This window comes from Oncorhynchus gorbuscha, linkage group LG05 (assembly GCF_021184085.1).
Source record: "Oncorhynchus gorbuscha isolate QuinsamMale2020 ecotype Even-year linkage group LG05, OgorEven_v1.0, whole genome shotgun sequence".
Lineage (NCBI taxonomy): Eukaryota > Metazoa > Chordata > Actinopteri > Salmoniformes > Salmonidae > Oncorhynchus > Oncorhynchus gorbuscha.
The window spans coordinates 97,386,662-97,411,615 of record NC_060177.1 but is presented as its reverse complement, the minus strand read 5'-3'; the positions used below and the strand labels follow the sequence as shown (position 1 = coordinate 97,411,615).

The 24,954-nt window shown below is 43.6% G+C and overlaps 1 protein-coding gene across 1 annotated transcript in view; it reads left to right on the top strand.

The window, feature by feature from the left end:
* The window catches only part of adamts3 (ADAM metallopeptidase with thrombospondin type 1 motif, 3), a 210,783-nt gene that overhangs the window by 72,222 nt on the left and 113,607 nt on the right, over positions 1-24,954 (top strand). The window contains exons 5-8 of the mRNA XM_046348366.1: positions 3,568-3,724; positions 15,393-15,667; positions 16,728-16,811; positions 17,969-18,125. Of these exons, the coding sequence (XP_046204322.1) occupies positions 3,568-3,724; positions 15,393-15,667; positions 16,728-16,811; positions 17,969-18,125 (673 nt within the window). The remainder of the gene's footprint in view (positions 1-3,567; positions 3,725-15,392; positions 15,668-16,727; positions 16,812-17,968; positions 18,126-24,954) is intronic.

Genomic DNA, 24,954 nt, shown 5'->3' with positions numbered 1-24,954 from the left:
CTGGAAGGAAAGGCGGCTAAAGTAAGAATTGGCTTTGGGGGTGACCAGTGAAATATACCTGCAGGAGCGCGTGCAACGGGTGGGTGCTGCTATTGTGACCAGTGAGCTGAGATAAGGTGGAGCTTTACCTAGCAAATACTTCTAGATGTTCTGGAGCCAGTGGGTTTGGCGATATAGTATGTGTAAAGTATTTTGGTATGTAATTTGCCTGCATCTTAACTTCTTAAAGTGGCAATCAGCAGTAGAAACAATTACAAAGTGTCTCCCTGCTCCTCTTTCAGTAAAAGCTGAGGGATGGGGCTGGAGAAATGTAACCACTCTCAAATTCATAGACAAGAGCTATAGATACAAGGACTGACCATCCATGATATCAAAATTGTAATCCTGTTTCTATGATCTGTTTCCACTTGTCTATATTATTAAATTCTACTTTGATTCTGCCACCTAGCTGTCCAATGTAGTTACCATTCCTTTCCAAGGATAGCAACCAAAGTTACTACTTTAGCAACAGGGACACAGGTTTAGTGCATGTTGAAAGTAGTTTTATCTTCAAAGCAAGTTTATCTGGTTACGCTTGGACCTGTTGTTATACATAAGGTGCAGTCATTAGGTCTATGTCTTGAAAAGAATGACATCAGGCTCGATTTACTAAGTGAACTGTTTTATTCAAACTCAAACCCTATGTGAATGCCTTTGCTTCTGGGTATGCACACTTTATGGAAGAGACGACACATGCAGGGATGACATGCCGTACTCCTCGTCTAATTCTCCCTTGTGCCCACAGGGTGAACTGGCGACAAACTGCCAGCCTGTATGCTCTGCAAATAAATTCATAAGAAAAGTTAGTCTGATACTGAAACTAAATCACAATGTATTTATAATGAGCATGCCCCATTATTGGTTAGAATGAGATTTCATGAATCATGATGCTGCCATTATCTGCCAGCCTGTATTGAGGGGCTCCTGAGTGGCACAGCGGTCAAAGGCACTGCATCTGTGCTAGAGGCGTCACTACAGACCCTGGTACGATTCCAGTCTGTATCACAACCGACTGTGATTAGGAGTCCCGTAGGGCGGTGCACAATTGGACCAGCGTTGTTAGGATTTGGCCAGGGTAGGCCGTCATTGTAAATAAGAATTTGTTCTTAACTGACTTGCCTAGTTAAATAAAGATAAGAAATTTTAAAAATCTGACAGCATCCCCACTAACACCAGTTTGTGTTTGGCTACGCTGAACCTCTAGCTGAGGTGTTTCAGGCAGCATGTCTGTTGTTACGGCTCCTAGGACTCTTTGATCTGGGGCAACGATCGGCTTGAACATGAACGGCTTCAGTAGGTTTATTGGCTCCCTAACTAATATTATTTCATTCTCTGTAAACTCATTCTCAGACTCGGAGCTACTCTGTAAATTCAGCCATTTTTGGGAGTTCCAAAATGTTCTCTCCTGTCAGTGATGCAACAAAGCCAATATGGGGCTATAATGCCCTTTTAGCATAAAAGCTGTTTGAAAAGACTGCCTGAAATGTCAGCCTGTTTTGGTTGAATGGAGTTTTGGCCTGCCTGGTGAAATCCCCAGGAGGTAAATTAGTGAATAGACCAATAAGAAATAGTGCTAAATGCCTCTACCAATAACACGTTTTCACTTTTCCCTTCCCGACTCAGACCACTCCCTGGGCAGCTCGCGGCTGGGTTTCCCTTTGTAGTCTGTAATAGTTTTCGAGCCCTGCCACAACCGACGAGCGTCAGTGCCGGTGTAGTAGGATGCAATCTTAATCCTGTATTGCCGCTTTGCCTGTTTGATGGTTCGTCTGAGGGCGTTAAGGGATTTCTTATGTCCTGCTCCTTGAAAGCGGCAGCTCTAACCTTTATCTCGATGTGGATGTTGCCTGTAATCCATGGCTTCTGGTTGGGTGGTATACTCCTCAATGCCATTGGATGAATTCCGGAACATATTAAAGTATGTGCTAGCAAAACAGTCCTGTAGCATAGACATCATCTGACCATTTCCGTATTGAGTGAGTCACTGGTACTTCCTGCTTCTGTTTTTGCTTGCAAGCAAAATGATTGCACGTTGGCCAATAGAACCGATGGTAGTGGAGGTTTACTCACCTACGAATTCTCAGAAGGCAGCCTGACCTCCACCCCCTTTTTCTCCGTCTTTTCTACATGCAAATGACGGGGATCTGGCCCGTTCCCGAGAAAGCAGTATATCCTTTGCGTCGGACTTGTTAAAGAAAAAATCTTTGTCCAGTTCGAGGTGAGTAATCGCTGTTCTGATGTCCAGAAGTTATTTTCGGTCATAAGAAACAGTAGCAGAAACATTATGTACAAAATAAGTAAAAAAGTAAGTTACAAACAATGTGAAAAAAAAATTAACAAAATAGCACAGTTGGTTAGGAGCCCTTTAAACGGCAGCCATCCCTTCCGGCGCCATCTGGCTGTCCGATGGACGCATTTGGGTTTGGTGGAAATCAGGAGAACGCTACCTGCCCCAATGCATAGTGCCAGCTGCAATGTTTGGAGGAGGAATAATGGTCTGGGGCTGTTTTTCATGGTTTGGGCTAGGCCCCTTAGTTCCAGTGGAGGGAAATCTTAGCGCTACAGCATACAATGATATTCTAGACGATTCTGTGTTTCCAACTTTTTGGCCAGTTTGGGGAAGGCCCTTTCCTGTTTCAGCATGGCAATGCCCCCATGCACAAAGCGAGGTCCATACAGAAATGGTTTGGTGAGATCCGTGTGGAAGAACTTGACTGGCCTGCACAGAACCCTGACCTCAACCCCATCTAACACTTTTGGGATGAATTGGAATTCCAACTGCGAGCCAGGCCTAATCACCCAACATCAGTGCTAATCACCCCTCACTAATGCTCTTGTGGCTGAATGGAAGCAAGTCCACGCAGCAATGTTCCAACAACTAGTGGAAAGCCTTCCCAGAAGAGTGGAGGCTATTATGGCAGCAAAGTGGGGAACAGCTCCTTGTTAATGCCCATGATTTTGGAATGGGATGTTGGGTGAGCAGGTGTCCACATACTTATGGTCATGTAGTGTACGTACATGAAAGCAGGGAAAAGTGACATTGCATCAGGATAGATAATAATAAGGTATTTGAGGTAGATATGTACATGCAGGCAGGGTAAATACATGAAGGCAGGGTAAAGTGACTAGGCGTCAGGATAGATAATAATAAGGTATTTGAGGTAGATATGTACAGTGGGGCAAAAAAGTATTTAGTCAGCCACCAAGTTCTCCCACTTAAAAAGATGAGAGAGGCCTGTAATTTTCATCATAGGTACACTTGAGGTAACTATGACAGACAAAATTAGAAAAAAATCAAGAAAATCACATTGTAATGAATTTATTTGCAAATTATGGTGGAAAATAAGTATTTGGTCACCTACAAACAAGCAAGATATCTGGCTCTCACAGACCTGTAACTTCTTCTTTAAGAGGCTCCTCTGACTAGGAATCCCTTTCATTTCCATTCCCATTGTGCATCACTTCTGAAGAATCACCCATTTGGTCATATATAGATTCTCTCTGACTCTTTTCCCGCTCTCTCTTCAGGCTGGTATGATCCGGACAGACTCAGATGAGTACTTCATTGAGCCATTGGAGAGAGGGACTCAGGAACATGAGGACCAGGGCAGAGTCCATGTTGTCTACAGGAGATCTGCTGTTCTACAGGCCCCCTCTGATATCTCACTGGACTACCAACTGGAAGGTAAGCTGTGTGTATGCTTGTGTGTGATATATATATATATATATATATACTACCATTCAAAAGTTTGGGTTTACTTAGCAATTTCCATGTTTTTGAAAGAAAATCAAATGCTCAAATGTTTTGTCCATTAAAATAACATCAAATTGATCAGAAATACAGTGTAGACATTGTTAATGTTGTAAATGACTATTGTAGCTGGAAACAAATATCTACATAGGCGTACAGAGGCCCATTATCAGCAACCATCACTCCTGTGTTCCAATGGCACGTTGTGTTAGCTAATCCAAGTACAGAGGCCCATTATCAGCAACCATCACTCCTGTGTTCCAATGGCGTGTTGTATTAGCTTATCCAAGTTTATCATTTTAAAATTCTAATTAATCATTAGAAAACCCTTTTGCAATTATGTTAGCAGAGCTGAAAACTTTTTTCCTGATTAAGGAAGCAATACAACTGGCCTTCTTTAGACCAGTTGAGTATCTGGAGCATCAGCATTTGTGGGTTCAATTACAGGCTCAAAATGGCCAGAAACAAAGTACTTTCATCTGAAACTCGTCAGTCTATTCTTGTTCTGAGAAATGAAGGCTATTACGTGTGAGAAATTGCCAAGAAACTGAAGATCTCGTACAACATTGTGTACTATTCCCTCCACAGAACAGCGCAAACTCGTTCTATCCAGAATAGAAAGAGGAGTGGGAGGCCCCGGTGCACAACTGAGAAAGAGGACAAGTACATTATTGTCTAGTTTGAGAAACAGACGCCTCACAAGTCCGCAACTGGCAGCTTCATTAAATAGTACCCGCAAAACACCAGTCTCAATGTCAACAGCGAAAAGGCAACTCCGGGATGCTGGCCTAGGCAGAGTTGCAAAGAAAAAAACATACCTCAGACTGGCCAATAAAAAGAAAATATTAAGATGGGGAAAATAACACACTGGACAGAGATGGCTTTTTTCTCTCGCATGGAATAGCCTTCATTTCTCAGAACAAGAATAGACTGACGGGTTTCAGAAGTAGTTCTTTGTTTCTGGCCTGTAATCGAACCCAGAAATGCTGATGTTCCAGATACTCATCTATTCAAAAAAAAAAGGGCCAGTTTTATTGCTTCTTTAAGGACAACAGTTTTCAGCTGTGCTAACATAATTAATTAACATAAAGGGTTTTCTAATGATCAATTAGCCTTTTAAAATTATAAACTCGGATTAGCTAACACAACGTTAGCTGGTTGTTGATAATGGGCCTTTGTACATCTATGTAGATATTCCATTAAAAAATCTGCCGTTTCCAGCTACAATAGTAATTTACAACATTAACAATGTCTACACTGTATTTCTGATCACTTTGATGTTATTTTAATGGACAAAAAAATGTGCTTTTCTTTCAAAAACGAGGACATTTCTAAGTGACCCCAAACTTTTGAACGGTAGTGCGTGTATGTACAGTATATTGTATAATTTATCAGACACTTTTAACCAAAGTGACTTACATTCTTGTGCCCATCATTTTTTACGTGTGGATGGTGCCGAGAATTGAACCGGTAATTGAACCCACTATCCTGGCATATCAGGTGTGTGTGTGGTGTGTTTGTTTGTGTAAAACTACAGATGAATAGTTAATGAAGCAGAGTAGTCTGCATCACTCACCTGTCATCTGCTGATGTTATAATGAGTCTGTTAGAGGTATGGTAGAAGTCTGTCATGTAGGTGGTTGTGATTGGTTAGCCAGCCTACTATTCCATGTAGGTGGTTGTGAGTGGTTAGCCAGCCTACTGTTCCATGTAGATGGTTGTGGGTGGTTAGCCAGCGAACTGTTCCATGTAGATGGTTGTGAGTGGTTAGCCAGCCTACTGTTCCATGTAGATGGATGAGTGGTTAGGGAGTGTTTAGTCAGATTACTAATCAAATCAAACTTTATTTGTCACATGCGCCGACATTGCGTAGACTTTACTGTGAAATGCTTACTTACAAGCCCTTAATCAACAGCGCAGTTCAAAAAATAAAAAGTAAAAAAGACTCAAATAAAAAGTAATAATATAAACTAACACAATAAGAATAACAATAATGAGGCTATATACAGGGGGCACCGGTACTGAGTGTGCGGGGGTACAGGTTAGTTGAGGTAATTTGTACAAGTAGGTAGGGGTGAAGTGACTATGCATAGATACTAAACAGCGAGTAGCAGCAGTGTACAAAAGGGAGGGGAGGGGTGTCAATGTAAATTGTCTGGCGGCAATTTAATTAATTGTTCAATCGTCTTATGGCTTGGGGGGTCTCCTGAGGGGGAAAAGGTTTTGTCATGCCCTCTTCACGACTATCTTGGTATGTTTGGACCATGATATTTCATTGGTGGTGTGGACACCAAGGAACTTGAAACTCTTGACTCGCTCCACTACAGCCCTGAATGGGGGCCTGTTCGGCTCACCTTTTCCTGTTGTCCACGATCAGCTCCTTTGTCTTGCTCACATTGAGGGAGAGGTTGTTGTCCTGGCACCACACTGCCAGTTCTCTGACCTCCTGAGGCCGTGTCATCGTTGTTGGTGATCAGGACTACCACTGTTGTGTTGTCAGCAAACTTATTGATGGTGTTGGAGTTGTGTTTGGCCACGCAGTCATGGGTGAACAGAATACAGGAGGGGACAATGTACCTACCCCTGAGGGGCCCCCGTGTTAAGGATCAGCGTGGCAGACATGTTGTTGTCCACTCTTACCACCTGGGGTCTGCCCGTCAGGAAGTCCAGGATAAGGTGGCAGAGGGAAGTGTTTAGTCCCTGAGTCCCTAGCTTAGTGATGAGATTTGTGGGCACTATGGTGTTGAACACAGAGCTATAGTCAAAAATCAGCATTCTCACATTGGTGTTCCTTTTGTCTAGGTGAGAAAAGGCAGTGTGGAGTGCAATTGAGATTGCGTTATCTGTGTATCTGTCTGGGCGGTATGCGAATTGGAGTGTGTGTCCTGGGTATCCGGAAGGATGCTGTCGACGTGAGCCATGACCAGCCTTTCAAAGCACTTCATGGCTACCGACGTGAGTGCCACGGGGCGGTAAACATTTAAGCAGGTGACCTTCGCTTCCTTAGGCACAGGGACTATGGTGGTCTGCTTGAAACATGTAGGTATTACAGACTTGGTCAGGGAGAGGTTGAAAATGTCAGTGAAAACACTTGCCAGTTGGTCAGCGCGTGATTTGAGTACACGTCCTGGTAATTCGTCTGGCCCAGCGGCTTTGTGAATGTTGACCTGTTTAAAGGTTTTGTTCACATCGGCTAACAAGAATGTTATCACACATACATCCAGAACAGCTGGTGCTCTCGTGAATGCTTCAGTGTTGCTTGCCTCAAAGTGAGCATAAAAGGCATTTATTTAATCTGGTATGCTCGCGTCAATGTGCAGCTCACATCTGGGTTTCCCTTTGTAGTCTGTAATAGTTTTCAAAGCCCTGTCACATCCGACGAGTGTCGGAGCCAGTGTAGTAGGATTCAATCTTAATCCTGTATTGCCGCTTTGCGTGTTTGATGGTTGGTCTGAGTGCATAATGGGATTTCTTATGAGCGTCCGGATTAGTCTCTCACTCCTTGAAAGCGGCAAATCTAGCCTTTAGCTCGATGCAGATGTTGCTTGTAATCCATGGCTTCTGGTTGGGATATGTACGTACAATCACTGTGGGGATGACGTTGTCAATGCACTTATTGATGAAGTCGATGACTGAGGTGGTGTACTCTTCAATGCCATTGGATGAATCCCGGAACATATTCCAGTCTGTGCTAGCAAAACAGTCCTGTAGTGTAGCATCCGCGTCATCTGACCACTTCCGTTTTGAGCGAGTCACTGGTACTTCCTGCTTTAGTTTTTGCTTGTAAGCAGGAATAGAATTATGGTCAGATTTGTCTAATGGAGGGCAGGGGAGAGCTTTGTATGCATCTCTGTGTGTGGAATAAAGGTGGTCTAGGATTGGTTTTTCTCTGGATGCATATGTGACATGCTGGTAAAATTTCATAAAACAGATTCAAGTGTGGCTGCATTAAAGTCCCCGGCCACTAGGAGCGACGCTTCTTGGTGAGCATTTTCTTGTTTGCTTATGGCCTTATAGAGTTGGTTGAGAGCGGTCTTAGTGCCAACATCATTCTGTGGTGGTAAATAGACGGCTATGAATATTATAGATGAGAACTCTCTTGGTCAATAGTGTGGTCTACAGCTTATCATAATTCCATGTAGATTGGTGTAAGTGGTTTGCCAGTCTACTATTCCATGTAGGTGGGTTAGTGGTTAGCCAGCCTACTATTCTATGTAGGTGGGTTAGTGGTTAACCAGCCTACTATTCCATGGATGTGAGTGGTTAGCCAGCCTACTATTCCATGTAGATGGATGTGAGTGGTTAACCAGCCTACTATTCCATGTAGATTGGTGTGAGTGGTTAGCCAGCCTACTATTCCATGTAGGTGGGTGTGAGTGGTTAGCCAGCCTACTATTCCATGTAGATGGATGTGAGTGGTTAGCCAGCCTACTATTCCATGTAGATGGATGTGAGTGGTTAACCAGTCTACTATTCCATGTAGATTGGTGTGAGTGGTTAGCCAGCCTACTATTCCATGTAGATTGGTGTGAGTGTTTAACCAGCCTACTATTCCATGGATGTGAGTGGTTAGCCAGCCTACTATTCCATGTAGATGGATGTGAGTGGTTAACCAGCCTACTATTCCATGTAGATTGGTGTGAGTGTTTAACCAGCCTACTATTCCATGGATGTGAGTGGTTAGCCAGCCTACTATTCCATGTAGATGGATGTGAGTGGTTAGCCAGCCTACTATTCCATGTAGGTGGGTTAGTGGTTTGCCAGTCTACTATTCTATGTAGGTGTGTTAGTGGTTAACCAGCCTACTATTCCATGTAGATGGATGTGAGTGGTTAACCAGACTAATATTCCATGGATGTGAGTGGTTAACCAGCCTACTATTCCATGTAGGTGGTTTAGTGGTTAGCCAGCCTACTATTCTATGTAGGTGGGTTAGTGGTTAACCAGCCTACTATTCCATGGATGTGAGTGGTTAGCCAGCCTACTATTCCATGTAGATGGATGTGAGTGGTTAACCAGCCTAATATTCCATGTAGATTGGTGTGAGTGGTTAGCCAGCCTACTATTCCATGTAGGTGGGTGTGAGTGGTTAGCCAGCCTACTATTCCATGTAGATGGATGTGAGTGGTTAGCCAGCCTACTATTCCATGTAGATGGATGTGAGTGGTTAACCAGCCTACTATTCCATGTAGATTGGTGTGAGTGGTTAGCCAGCCTACTATTCCATGTAGGTGGGTTAGTGGTTTGCCAGTCTACTATTCTATGTAGGTGTGTTAGTGGTTAACCAGCCTACTATTCCATGTAGATGGATGTGAGTGGTTAACCAGACTAATATTCCATGGATGTGAGTGGTTAACCAGCCTACTATTCCATGTAGGTGGGTTAGTGGTTAACCAGCCTACTATTCCATGTAGGTGGGTGTGAGTGGTTAACCAGCCTACTATTCCATGTAGATTGGTGTGAGTGGTTAACCAGCCTACTATTCCATGTAGATGGATGTGAGTGGTTAGCCAGCCTACTATTCCATGTAGGTGGGTGTGAGTGGTTAACCAGCCTACTATTCCATGTAGGTGGGTGTGAGTGGTTAACCAGCCTACTATTCCATGTAGATTGGTGTGAGTGGTTAACCAGCCTACTATTCTATGTAGATGGATGTGAGTGGTTAACCAGCCTACTATTCCATGTAGATGGGTGTGAGTGGTTAGCCAGCCTACTATTCCATGTAGATGGATGTGAGTGGTTAGCCAGCCTACTTTTCTATGTAGGTGGATGTGAGTGGTTAGCCAGCCTACTATTCCATGTAGATGGGTGTGAGTGGTTAGCCAGCCTACTATTCCATGTAGATGGATGTGAGTGGTTAGCCAGCCTACTATTCCATGTAGATGGGTGTGAGTGGTTAGCCAGCCTACTATTCCATGTAGATGGATGTGAGTGGTTAGCCAGCCTACTTTTCTATGTAGGTGGATGTGAGTGGTTAGCCAGCCTACTATTCCATGTAGATGGATGTGAGTGGTTAGCCAGCCTACTTTTCTATGTAGGTGGATGTGAGTGGTTAACCAGCTGAATATTCTATGTAAATTGGTGTGAGTGGTTAGGTATCCTACTATTCCATGCAGATGGATGTGAGTGGTTAGCCAGCCTACTATTCCATGTAGATGGATGTGAGTGGTTAACCAGCCTACTATTCCATGGATGTGAGTGGTTAACCAGCCTACTATTCCATGTAGGTGGGTTAGTGGTTAACCAGCCTACTATTCCATGGATGTGAGTGGTTAACCAGCCTACTATTCCATGTAGGTGGGTTAGTAGTTAACCAGCCTACTATTCCATGGATGTGAGTGGTTAACCAGCCTACTATTCCATGTAGATGGATGTGAATGGTTAGCCAGCCTACTCTTCCATGTAGATGGATGTGAGTGGTTAGCCAGCCTACTATTCCATGTTGGTGGATGTGAGTGGTTAGCCAGCCTACTATTCTATGTAGATTGGTGTGAGTGGTTAGGTATCCTACTATTCCATGTAGATGGATGTGAGTTGTTCACCAGCCTACTATTCCATGTAGATGGATGTGAGTGGTTAACCAGCCTACTATTCCATGTAGATGGATGTGAGTGGTTAACCAGCCTACTATTCCATGTAGGTGGGTTAGTGGTTAACCAGCCTACTATTCCATGTAGGTGGGTTAGTGGTTAACCAGCCTACTATTCCATGTAGGTGGGTTAGTGGTTAACCAGCCTACTATTCCATGTAGGTGGGTTAGTGGTTATAGCATGTCATATCACATATAGCATGTCATATCACATATCATATCATAATCCGGCATAGCCAAAGACACGACAGTGATTAGGTATCCTACAATTCCATGTTGATGGTTGTGAGTGGTTAGCCAGCCTACTTTTCCATGTAGGTAGGTGTGAGTGGGTTGCTAGACTACCGTTCCATGTAGATGGGTGTCAGTGTTTTGACGGCCTATTATTCTATCTGGTGGGTGTGAGTGGTTAGCCAGTCTACTTTTCCATTTTATTTTATTTCACCTTTATTTAACCAGGTAGGCTAGTTGAGAACAAGTTCTCATTTGCAACTGTGACCTGGCCAAGATAAAGCAAAGCAGTTCGACACATAAAACAGCAGAGTTACACATGGAATAAACAAACATACAATCAATAATACAGTAGAAGAATCTATATACAGCATGTGCAAATGAGGTAGGATAAGGGAGGTAAGGCAATAAATAGGCCATGGTGGCAAAGTAATTACAATATAACAATTAAACACTGGAATGGTAGGCTGTGCAGAAGCTGAATGTGTAAGTTGAGATACTGGGGTGCAACGGAGCAAGATAAATAAATAAATACAGTATGGGGATGAGGTAGATTGGATGGCCTATTTACAGATGAGCTGTGTACAGGTTCAGTGATCTGTCAGCTGCTCTGACAGCTGGTGCTTAAAGCTAGTGAGAGAGGTAAGAGTCTCCAGCTTCAGAGATTTTTTCAGTTCGTTCCAGTCATTGGCAGCAGAGAACTGGAAGAAGAGGTGGCCAAAGGAAGAATTACCTGCTGGAGCGCGTGCTATGGGTGGGTGCTGCTATGTTGACCAGTGAGCTGAGATAAGGCAGGGCTTTACCTAGCAGAGACTTGTAGATGACCTGGAGCCAGTGGATTTGGTGACGAGTATGAAGCGAGGGCCAGCCAACGAGGTCATACAGGTCGCAGTGGTGGGTAGTATATGGGGCTTTGGTGACAAAACAGATGGCACTGTGATAGACTGCATTCAATTTGCTGAGTAGAGTGTTGGAGGCTATTTTGTAAATGACATCGCCGAAGTCGAGGATCGGTAAGATAGTCCGTTTTACAAGGGAATGTTTGGCAGCATGAGTGAAGGAGGCTTAGTTGCGAAATAGGAAGCTGATTCTAGATTTAATTTTGGATTGGAGATGTCTGGAAGGAAGGAGAGTTGTATGGCATTGAAGCTCATCTGGAGGTTAGTTAACAGTGTCCAACGAAGGGACAGAGGTATACAGAATGGTGTCATCTGCGTAGAGGTGGATCAGAGAAACACCAGCAGTGAGAGTGACATCATTGATACTATTCCATGTTGATGGGTGTGGGTTAGTGAGTGGTTAGTCAGTTTACACTTCCATGTTGATGGGTGTGGGTTAGTGAGTGGTTAGTCAGTTTACACTTCCATGTTGATGGGTGTGGGTTAGTGATTCGTTAGCCAGCCTACTATTCCATGTAGATGGAAAACTACCAAACATCATATCGTCACAACAGCTATCGATCCCCACTCTGTTCCCTCGTCTCAGTGCTCCTTACTGCCAACAACATATTTACACAACAGCTAGTGATCACCACTCTGTTTCCTCGTCCCAGGGCTCAATACTCACATCAATATATTGTCACAACCGCTAGGGATCACCACACTGTTTCCTCGTCCCAGGGCTCAATACTCACATCAATATATTGTCACAACAGCTAGGGATCACCACACTGTTTCCTCGTCCCAGGGCTCAATACTCACATCAATATATTGTCACAACCGCTAGGGATCACCACACTGTTTCCTCGTCCCAGGGCTCAATACTCCCATCAATATATTGTCACAACCGCTAGGGATCACCACTGTGTTCCCTCATCCAAGTGCTCAATACTGCCAAACAACATATTGACACAACAGCTAGGGATTACCACTGTGTTCCCTCATCCAAGTGCTCAATACTGCCAAACAACATACTGTCTGTATGTTGCATGACAGTACTCTTTGTAGCTAGAGATCTAGCTAGTCTAACTAGGTAGCTAGCTCGCGAAGGACTAACTACCAGCTTGTTTTTGAGAATGCAAGGGGCCATACCAAGTATTAGAGTCAAAGGGGCAAAGGAAAGGGCAAAAGGGCCAAGTAAGCCAAGCCAAGCTATTTTCCGTGAATGCAACACTTTGAAAATGAAAATATATTGTTTAACTTTTTTTCCACAAGTGTGATAGCTAGCTAATGTAGCTACCAACTTAGCTTGCTAGCTCTCGTCAGATTGAAATCCAATCTTTTATCAGGCAGAGAAATTCAAGGGAAGGCCGTTAGCTCACATTAGATAGCTAGTTATAACATTATATAACAATGTAGCCTACCTTACATTGCTAACTTTCTGGCTAACAACCTAAACACTTTTTATTTCAATATAAAAATGTGATTTATAACCAATGATTCACATTTTTACATGTTCTGAAGACATTGTAAGATGGAATTGATGTATCTTCTTTTTCTGTTATCGCATTCCAAAATCAACCTGGAATGCAACCTAGACTGTGCTCAGAAGGGATGTTGATTGCTGACTGATTTGTCACATAATTTAGGTTTCTGGAAAATGTAGTTATAATCTAGAACAAACAAGCATTCTAGCCGGAGGGGTCTCCAAGAACACCTCTACACACAAACTCGGCTATCTTGGTTTCTCAAATGATTGCCTCGCCTGGTTCACCAACTACTTCTCTGATAGAGTTCAGTGTGTCAAATCGGAGGGTCTGCTGTCTGAACCTCTGGCAGTCTCTATGGGGGTGCCACAGGGTTCAATTCTTGGACCGACTCTCTTCTCTGTATACATCAATGAGGTCGCTCTTGCTGCTGGTGAGTCCCTGATCCACCTCTACGCAGACGACACCATTCTTTATACTTCCGGCCCTTCTTTGGACACTGTGTTAACAACCCTCCAGGCAAGCTTCAATGCCATACAACTCTCCTTCCGTGGCCTCCAATTGCTCTTAAATACAAGTAAAACTAAATCCATGCTCTTCAACCGATCGCTACCTGCACCTACCCGCCTGTCCAACATCACTACTCTGGACGGCTCTGACTTAGAATACGTGGACAACTACAAATACTTAGGTGTCTGGTTAGACTGTAAACTCTCCTTCCAGACCCATATCAAACATCTCCAATCCAAAGTTAAATCTAGAATTGGCTTCCTATTTCGCAACAAAGCATCCTTCACTCATGCTGCCAAACATACCCTTGTAAAACTGACCATCCTACCAATCCTCGACTTTGGCGATGTCATTTACAAAATACCCTACTCAACAAATTGGATGCAGTCTATCACAGTGCAATCCGTTTTGTCACCAAAGCCCCATATACTACCCACCATTGCGACCTGTACGCTCTCGTTTGCTGGCCCTCGCTTCATACTCGTCGCCAAACCCACTGGCTCCATGTCATCTACAAGACCCTGCTAGGTAAAGTCCCCCCTTATCTCAGCTCGCTGGTCACCATAGCATCTCCCACCTGTAGCACATGCTCCAGCAGGTATATCTCTCTGGTCACCCCCAAAACAAATTCTTTCTTTGGCCGCCTCTCCTTCCAGTTCTCTGCTGCCAGTGATTGGAACGAACTGCAAAAATCTCTGAAACTGGAAACACTTATCTCCCTCACTAGCTTTAAGCACCAACTGTCAGAGCATCTTACAGATTACTGCACCTGTACATAGCCCACCTATAATTTAGCCCAAACAACTACCTCTTTCCCAACTGTATTTAATTAATTTATTTATTTTGCTCCTTTGCACCCCATTATTTTTATGTCTACTTTGCACATTCTTCCATTGCAAAACTACCATTCCAGTGTTTTACTTGCTATATTGTATTTACTCTGCCACCATGGCCTTTTTTGCCTTTACCTCCCTTCTCACCTCATTTGCTCACATTGTCATGCAGGTGAAAGAGGACCCAAAAGCGACTTGGCGAAAACAGAGTCTTTAATCCAGTAAAGTAAATACAAACAAAAAACACAACTTTCACTCGAAATGACGAGGACAAACTGGAGACTCGATCTTGAACAGCAGGTGAACAGCAGGTTGCCTCGGGAAGGCACTTGAACCAGACAGACTCAGACACCTGCTCACCACGCAGCATCTGAGGAAAACACGACACGACAGGGCGATACACAAACACAGCACGGTGAATTCTAGACAAGGAACCGACAGGACAGGAACGGAACACAAAGGAAGAAATAGGGACTCTAATCAGGGGAAAGGATCGGGAACAGGTGTGGGAAGACTAAATGATTGATTAGGGGAATAGGAACAGCTGGGAGCAGGAACGGAACGATAGAGAGAAGAGAGAGCGAGAGAGTGAGAGAGGGAGGGGGAGAGAGAGGGATAGAAAGAGGGAAAGAACCTAATAAGACCAGCAGAGGGAAACGAATAGAATGGGAAGCACAGGGACAAGACAAGATAATAAATGACAAAACATGACACACATTGTATATAGACTTGTTTATACTGTATTATTGACTGTATGTTTGTTTTACTCCATGTGTAACTCTGTGTCATTGTATCTGTCGAACTGCTTTGCTTTATCTTGGCCAGGTCGCAATTGTAAATGAGAACTTGTTCTCAACTTGCCTACCTGGTTAAATAAAGGTGAAATAAAAAATAAATAAATAAATAAATAAAATATCTGAAATCTAAAGTTAAGACATAGCTGTTGGCTAGCTAACCACCCAAATGAAAAGTTAGCAGTCAGCTAGCAAACCCAAATACAAACTTAATTTAACTAAAAAGTTAGCTGTCAATGAAAAGTTTACAGCTAACTGTCTGTTCATCCTTCCTCTCCAGAACCAGAAATAGAGCTGTCCCTACCAGGTGTTCCGGGGATTCCAGACCAGGTGTCCCTGTCAGGTGTTCTGGGGGTTCTAGACCAGTTGTCCCTGCCAGGTGTTCCGAGGGTTCTAGACCAGGTGTCCCAGCAGGTGAACCAGGCGGTGAGGAAGCGCCGCCACGCCGGAGATGACGACTACAACATTGAAGTTCTCCTCGGTGTCGACTATTCCGTGGTGCGTTTCCATGGCAAGGAGCATGTGCAGAACTACCTGCTGACCCTCATGAACATTGTAAGTCACTTTTTCTCTTAATGAACTCTAACCCTCATTGTTAGTCACTTCTCTTATCGAACTCTAACCCTCATTGTTAGTCGCTTCTCTTATCTAACTCTAACCCTCATTGTTAGTCACTTCTCTTTCTCCTCCTGATACATTTAGCTCTGTGTACAGTGCCTTGCAAAAGTATTCACCCCAGATGAGCTTCAATGCCATGCAACCCTCCTTCCGTGGCCTCCAACTGCTCCTAAATGCAAGTTAAACTAAATGCATGCTCTTCAACCGATCGCTGCCCGCAACTGCCTGCCAGCCCACCATCACTACTCTGGACGGTTCTGACTTAGAATATGTGGACAGCTACAAGTACCTAGGTGTCTGGCTAGACTGTAAACTCTCCTTTCAGACTCACATTAAGCATCTCCAATCCTAAATTAAATCTAGAATCGGCTTCCTATTTCGCAACTAAGCCTCCTTCACTCATGCTGCCAAACATACCCTCGTAAAACTGACCATCCTACCGATCCTCGACTTCGGCGATGTCATCGATAACATAGCCTCCCACACTCTACTTCACAGATTATATGCAGTATATCACAGTGCCATCCGTTTTGTCACCAAAGCCCCATATACTACCAATCACTGCGACCTGTAAGCTCTCGTTGGCTGGCCCTCGCTTCATACTCGCCGCCAAGCCCACTGGCTCCAGGTCATCTACAAGTCTTTGCTAGGTAAAGCTCCGCCTTATCTCAGCTCACCGGTCACCACATTATCACCCACTCGTAGCACACGCTCCAGCAGGTATATCTCACTGGTCATCCCCCAGAGCCGATTCCTCCTTTGGACGCCTTGCCTTCCAGTTCTCTGCTGCCAATGACTGGAACGAACTGAAAAAATCACTGAAGCTGGAGACTCATATCTCCCTCACTAACCTTAAGCATCAGCTGTCAGAGCAGCTCACAGATCACTGCACCTGTACATAGCCCATCTCTAAATATCCCACCCAATTACCTCATCTCCATATTTTATTCATTTATATTTCCATCTGTTTTCGATCCTGTCTTGCTGTTTGTTTCAGGTGAATGAGATCTACCACGATGAGTCTCTAGGAGTCCACATTAATGTGGTGTTGGTGAGGATGATCATGCTGGGCTATGCTAAGGTAGGCTTTAAAGATACCGCTTCGATAAAGCTCTAAATAGGATACCACTTAGAAGAATATTCTATCCACAATTATTCTATCCAGTACAGTGAGTGCATACAGTTACAGCCAGTGGTGTGTATTCATGGATGCCAAGGGAAGCCAGGCGTCCACAAAAAAAATGTGTTTCATAGTGGTCCTTCAATTTGGAAAAGGCTGAATGTATCTTACTGGAGAAAGCATCCGAGCTAGCGAAACAGCGCCCCTCTGTCTCAGTATGTGTCGGCCATCTATCTGATGCTATCTGGTCAAAAAGAGTATGACATTGTTGCTGCCCGTGGCATTGAATACAAGAGAAACCAGCGAGCATTTGTCCTTCCTTGACAACATATTGATATTAGTCAATCAGCATTGAGCTAAACTGAGTGAGCTTAATTTATCAAAACAAATGTGTCAAGGGAAGCCCATTTGGTTTGGCTTCACTCCAATCACAAGCCAAATGTAATTTACCAAAAAAATACCAAAAAAATTGTCCCTTTCCTAAATTACCCATAGATGGAGATAGGGATTTGTGGTTTTACTTAATTCTCCGTACTCGCCAATGATTTTAATGACAATTCTGATCCAACCATAAATTCATGCATTGTGCCCCTGGTCTGAGAGGATGGAAGTTCAAATTGTTGCTTGATGTAATAGGCTAATGTTAACTAGCTGGCCTGGGGCACCGTTGTCCCAAGGAAGTTAGCCTAGCGAGTCAGGTAGCCTAGGACAACAAAACCTAGAAGTGTGTACTGTATGACAGAGTCATGAAAGAGAGGGGAGCGGTATTTCTGGGTGAGTCAATATGCTTTGTGGACTTCAATGGACAGATGTTGCTATCCAGTTTTGTGATGAACCAAAGGTGTGGTTTAATTTATTCTGCCATTTATTGTCTCTGCCTTTAGGCCTATATATCACGGTGTCAAGGCATATAAATGAACAGGTTATAGAGAAAACACTATCACAACACGCATGTTGTAATATGTCTTTTTAGGGGGGTCTTGGCTTCCCCAGTGATTTTACCCATGCACCACTACTGGTTACAGCATGTGTTTGTGATTCTTGAAGGAATTGAACCCATGACCTTGGTGTTGCTAACACCATGCTATCAGGTTCTAACAGTTTGTCTGTCCTGTCAGTCCATCAGCCTGATAGAACGAGGGAACCCGTCCAGGAGTCTGGAGAACGTGTGTCGCTGGGCGTTCGTTCAGCAGAAGGCAGACCATGACCATTCTGAGCACCATGATCACGCCATCTTCCTGACCAGACAGGGCTTTGGACCCACAGGCATGCAGGGTAAGACCACGACCCCTGATCCCTAACTCTGACCCTAACCCGTACCTCTAACCCCCTGGAATGTAGGGTTGGTCCAGGATTACCCCATGTGTACTGCTTCCTCCTCCTGTCAGTCTCACTGACTTCATTCCAGCTCCCTACCGGGCCTGCAGTGTTCTGAAAACGTTAGGTCACATAATGTAGTGTTTGAAGAAGCCCTCCTAATGTTACTCTTAGTACTATTTGTTGAAGCAGCCAGTTGCACTATTTGATGTTAAAAAACTCTATTTGGTAGTTGTTGAATGTGCCCAACAGAGGTGTTAGCTAGTCAACCTGGTGATCACAGTTGTATTTGATTTTAGACATGCTGGATTCATTTGTTATACCAGAGTTGCTCTGAAGAACAGTCTGCTGTATCTTCCACCAACATTTATAGTTTCAGGCTCTCATTTTTCATACTAAGTTATCCATTTATTTTGTATTTATTTGTTTGCACCAAAGATTATAACAGTACATGACCAAGATGTTCAAACGTTCATAGATGACCAGCAGGGTCAGATTATAATAATCACAGTGGTTGTAGAGGGTGCAACAGGTCAGCCCCTCAGGAGTAAATGTCAGCTGGCTTTTCAACACCGATCATTCAGAGTTAGAGACAGCAGGTCCAGTAGAGAGAGTCCAAACCAGCAGGTCCGGGAGGTAGCACGTCTGGTGAACAGGTTCCATAGCCACAGGCAGAACAGTCGAAATTGGCGCAGTAGCATGACCAGGTGGACTGGGGACATCAAGGAGTCATCAGGCCAGGTCGTCCTGAGGCATGGTCCTAGGGCCCAGGTCCTCTGAGAGAAAGAGAGATAAAGAGAGAAAAATTGAAAATTAGCATACTTAAATTCACACAAGACACCGGATAAGACATACTGACCCTAGCCACCCAACACATAATCTACTGCAGCATAAATACTGGAGGCTGAGACAGGAGGGGTTTGGAGACACTGTGGCCCCCTCCGATGATAACCTCATGCAGGGCCAAACAGGCAGTATATAACCCCACCCACTTTGCCAAAGCACAGCCCTCACACAGCAGAAGGATATCTTCAACCACCAACTTACTACCCTGAGACAAGGCCGAGTATAGCCCACAAATATCTCCCCCACGGAACAAACCCGAAGGGGGCGCCAACCCGGACAGGAAGATCACGTCAGTGACTCAACCTTGAAATCAGCCCTTGCCATGACAGGAAGCCAGTGTAGGGAGGCTAGCAGAGGAGTAATATGATTTTAAAACATTACTATTGGGGATCTATAATAAACCCCAGGAAGAGTAGCTGCTGCCTTGGCAGGAACTAATGGGGATCCATAATAAACCCCAGGAAGAGGAGCTGCTGCCTTGGCAGGAACTAATGGGGATCCATAATAAACCCCAGGAAGAGTAGCTGCTGCCTTGGCCTTGGGGATCCAGGAAGAGGAGCTGCTGCCTTGGCAAACTGGGGATCCATAATAAACCCCAGGAAGAGGAGCTGCTGCCTTGGCAGGAACTAATGGGGATCCATAATAAACCCCAGGAAGAGTAGCTGCTGCCTTGGCAGGAACTAATGGGGATCCATAATAAACCACAGGAAGAGTAGCTGCTGCCTTGGCAGGAACTAATGGGGATCCATAATAAACCCCAGGAAGAGTAGCTGCTGCCTTGGCAGGAACTAATGGGGATCCATAATAAACCCCAGGAAGAGTAGCTGCTGCCTTGGCAGAAACTAATGGGGATCCATAATAAACCCCAGGAAGAGTAGCTGCTGCCTTGGCAGGAACTAATGGGGATCCATAATAAATACAAATACAACTAACAAAAACTGCTAATTATAAATGTGTAAATGAATTCACCAGCAATCAAAAGAATAATCAACTGTATATGTTTTGTTTACATGTGCGTGTGGATGTGAGTGTGTGGGAGTTATATGGGGGAGATTACTGAGTAGTCAGGCTGAACCCCCAGTCTTTGCTTGAAGTTATTGAGGGATAATGATGTTTGGTAATGTGAAGATAATAATTTTAGAGTATGGTAGCTCTATATCTAATATAGAAATGACTATGTGAGGTGCAGCAGTATGGAGGGTGAAGGTTATTGCAGTGTCTTTTGTTGTGTAGATGTATTTCAGAATTAACATGGAAGCATCCATTGAAGGGTGTAGGTAAACTGTCTGGGAGGTATGAGTATTTGTAGATGAAAGGGCATAATTGGAGTACATTAATGTCATAAATAGACAATATAATTAGTTTCTTAAACAAACTTGCAGATGGAGCCGGGTAATTCGAGGTGGCTTGTCTTGCAATTGTATGATGAGTAATTTGTGTAGGTAGGAGGTATATGTACTGGCCCACCCAGACAATATTACAGTAAATGACATATGGGTAAATGAAGCTCTAGTATAGAGTTAGGAAGCCTGATGAACCAAACCACTAATTTGTCTGATGATACCAACAGATTTCATCACTTTGCTGCAGACAGATTCAATGTGATCTTTCTAGGATACATTTTCATCAATTAGAACTCTGAGGAATCTAATGGATGTGACTAGTTCCATTTCATTCCCACTTATTGAGGTTCTGCCTCTCTTTATTTTGGGATTTTTTAAAGTCGATTTTTTAAAAACATTTGAAGATAAATTGTTTTATCTGGAACCATTCAGAAACTGTGGCTATGCCTGAGTTGGCTATATTAATTAGTGAGTCAAGATTCTTGTGTGATAAAATCTAATTGGTATCATCAGCAATGAGAGAAGGGGAAGTACGGTAGAAGACCCAGCAGTGAGGTCATTGATATAGATTACAAATAACAAAGGTCCAATTATCGAACCCTTTGGCACGCCACAGGATATCTTGGCTCCGGTATACCATAAACATAACTACACTGATCAAAAAAATAAAGGGAACATTAAAATAACACATCCTAGATCTGAATGAATGAAATATTCTTATTAAATACTTTTTTCTTTACATAGTTGAATGTGCTGACAACAAAATCACACAGTTATCAATGGAAATCAAATTTATCAACCCATGGAGGTCTTGATGTGGAGTCACACTCAAAATGAAAGTGGAAAACTACACTACAGGCTGATCCAACTTTGATGTAATGTCCTAAAAACAAGTCAAAATTAGGCTCAGTAGTGTGTGTGGCCTCCACGTGCCTGTATGACCTCCCTACAACGCCTGGTCATGCTCCTGGTAAGGTGGCGCATGGTCTCCTGAGGGATCTCCTCCCAGACCTGGACTAAAGCATCCGCCAACTCCTGGACAGTCTGTGGTGCAACTGTTGGTGGATGGAGCGAGACATGATGTCCCAGATGTGCTCAATTGGATTCAGGTCTGGGGAATGGGCAGGCCAGTCCATAGCATCAATGCCTTCCTCTTGCAGGAACTGCTGACACACTCCAGCCACATGAGGTCCAGCATTGTCTTGCATTAGGAGGAACCCAGGGCCAACCGCAACAGCATACGGTCTCACAAGGGGTCTGAGGATCTCATCTCAGTACCTAATGGCAGTCAGGCTACCTCTGGCGAGCCAATGGAGGGCTGTGCGGCCCCCCAAAGAAATGCCACCCCGCACCATGACTGACCCACCGCCAAACCAGTCATGCTGGAGGATGTTGCAGGCAGCAGAATGTTCTCCACGGCGTCTCCAGACTCTGTAATGTCTGTCACGTGCTCAGTGTGAACCTGCTTTCATCTGTGAAAAGTACAGGGCGCCAGTGGCGAATTTGCCATTCTTGGTGTTCCCTGGCAAATGCCAAACGTCCTGCACGGTGTTGGGCTGTAAGCACAACCCCCACCTGTGGATGTCGGTCCCTCATACCACCTTCATGGAGTCTGTTTCTGACCGTTTCAGCAGACACATGCACATTTGTGGCCTGCTGGGGGTCATTTTGCAGGGCTCTGGCAGTGCTCCTCCTGCTCCTCCTTGCTCAAAGGCGGAGGTAGCGATCCTGCAGCCTCCTCCATGTCTCCTGATGTACTGGCCTGTCTCCTGGTAGCGCCTCCATGCTCTGGACACTATGCTGACAGACACAGCAAACCTTCTTGCCACAGCTCACATTGATGTTCCATCCTGGATGAGCTGCACTACCTGAGCCACGCTTTGGATAAATCCAAAAAGATGCCAAGAGTGTATTCATTGTTCAGGGCTATAAATATTGTATAAACTAATTGCAAAAGAGCAGTATCTGTGGAATAGTTTTTTACCAAAACCATAATGATGCTCATACAGAAAACAGTGTTGAATGACATGTTTCACTATTCTTCAGGATTTTATAAAAACATGGTAGTACAGATATTGGGTGATATTTTGTAAAGATCTTGGATACCCAGATATCTAGAGGGGTATAACTTTGGTAATTTTCAAATCTTCAGGAACAATACCAGTTTCATAGATTTGGTGAAGATATATATATATATATATATATATATATATATATATATATATATATATATATATATATAGATACCAGTCAAAGGTTTGAACACACCTACTCATTCCAGAGTTTTCTTTTTACTTTTTTCTACATTGTAGAATAATAGTGAAGACATCATAACTATGAAATAACACATATGGAATCATGTAGAAACCAAAAAAGTGTTAAACAAATCAATATTTATTTACATTTCAAATTCTTCAAAGTAGCCACCCTTTGCCTTGATGACAGCTTTGCACACTCTTGGCATTCCCTCAACTAGCTTAATGAGGAATGCTTTTCCAACAGTCTTGAAGGAGTTCCCACATATGCTGAGCACTTGTTGGCTTCTTTTCCTTCACTCTGTGGTCCAACTCATCCCATCCCATCTCGATTGGGTTGAGGTCGGGTGATTCGGGAGGCCAGGTCTTCTGATGCAGTACTCAATCACTCTCCTTCTTGGTAAAATAGCCCTTACACAGCCTAGAGGTTTGTTGGGTCATTGTTCTGTTGAAAAACAAATAGTCCCACTAAGTGCATACCAGATGCGATGGCATATCGCTGCAGAATGCTGTTGTAGCCATGCTGGTTAAAGTGTGCCTTGAATTCTAATTCAATCACCGACAGTGTCATCAGCAAAGCACAACCACACCATCACACCTCCTCCATGCTTTACAGTGGGAACCACACATGCAGAGATCATCCGTTCACCCACACACGTATTATAAAGACACAGAGGTTGGAACCAAAAATCTCCAAATTGGACTCCAGACCAAAGGACACATTTCCACCGGTCAAATGTCCATTACTCATGTTTCTTGGCCCAAGCAAGTCTCTACTTATTATTGGTGTCCTTTAGTAGTGGTTTCTTTGCAGCAATTCAACCATGAAGGCCTGATTCACAAAGTCTCCTCTGAACAGTTGACGTTGAGATGTGTCTGTTACTTGAACTGTGATGCATTTATTTGGGATTCAATTTCTGAGGCTGGTAACTCTAATGAGCTTATCCTCTGCAGCTTCCTTTCCTGTGGCGGTCCTCATGAGAGCCAGTTTCATCTTAGTGCTTGATGGTTTTTGCGACTGCACTTGAAGAAACTTTCAAAGTTCTTGAAATGTTCCGTATTGACTGACCTTCATGTCTTAAAGTAATGATGGACTGTCGATTCTCTTTGCTTATTTGAGCTGTTCTTGCCATAATATGGACTTGGTCTTTTACCAGATTGGGCTATCCTCTGTGTACCACCCCTACCTTAACACAACTAATTGGCTTAAACACATTAAGAGGAAATGAAATCCCACACACACTTAACATTTAAGAAGGCACATCTATTAATCGAAACCTGTCATCAAGGCAAAGGGTGGCAATTTGAAGAATATAAAATATATTCTGATTTGTTTAACACTTTTTTGCCTACTACATGATTCCATGTGTGTTATTTCATAGTATAATTATAATAAAGACATCAAAACTATGTAAAAATTAAAGAAAAACTCTTCAATGAGTAGGTGATCTAAAACTTTTGACCGGTACTGTGTGTATATAAAATCAGCAAAAAGGAAACGTCCCTTTTTCTTGACCCTGTCTTTCAAAGAGTAGTAGTGAAAACAATACAGAAACTCATGCAAAACGCACGGAGGACCAGACTCAGTTCCGAAATTTACATACACGTGCGTAATAGCGAAAACAATAAACATCAAAGATAATCGAGCGCAAATACACACAAGCTTAATCCTGCACGAACTAAGGCAGGCAACAGGTGCCCTATATACACACAGAAATAAACACAAATGAAACCAGGTGTGAAAAGGAACACAGACAAAACAACCAGAAAGGGAAAAAGGGATCGTGGCGGCTAGTAAACCCGGGACGCTGAGCGCCGCCCGAACAGGGAGAGGAGTTACCTTTGTCGTGACAACATGTCTGTGGAACTTGTTCAGTTTATGTCTCAGTTGTTGAATTTTGTTATGTTCATATAAATATTTACACATGTTAAGTTTGCTGAAAATAAACGCAGTTAACAGTGAGAGGACATTCCTTTTTTTGCTGGGTTTATATACACTTCCATTCAAAAGTTTGGGGTCACTTAGAAATGTCCTTTAAAAAAAAACCACTTTTGTCTATTAAAATAACATCAAATTAATCAAAAATAGTGTAGACATGTTCCAATGGCACGTTGTGTTAGCTAATCCAAGTTTAGCATTTTAAAAGGCTAATTGATCATTAGAAAACCCTTTTGCGGCCTCCCGGGTGGTTAAGGGCGCTGTACTGCAGCGCCAGCTGTGCCACAAGAGACTCTGGGTTCACGCCCAGGCTCTGTCGTAACCGGCTGCGACCGGGGGGGTCCTTGGGGCGACGCACAATTGGCTTAGTGTCGTCGGGTTAGGCCGGTAGGGATATCCTTGTC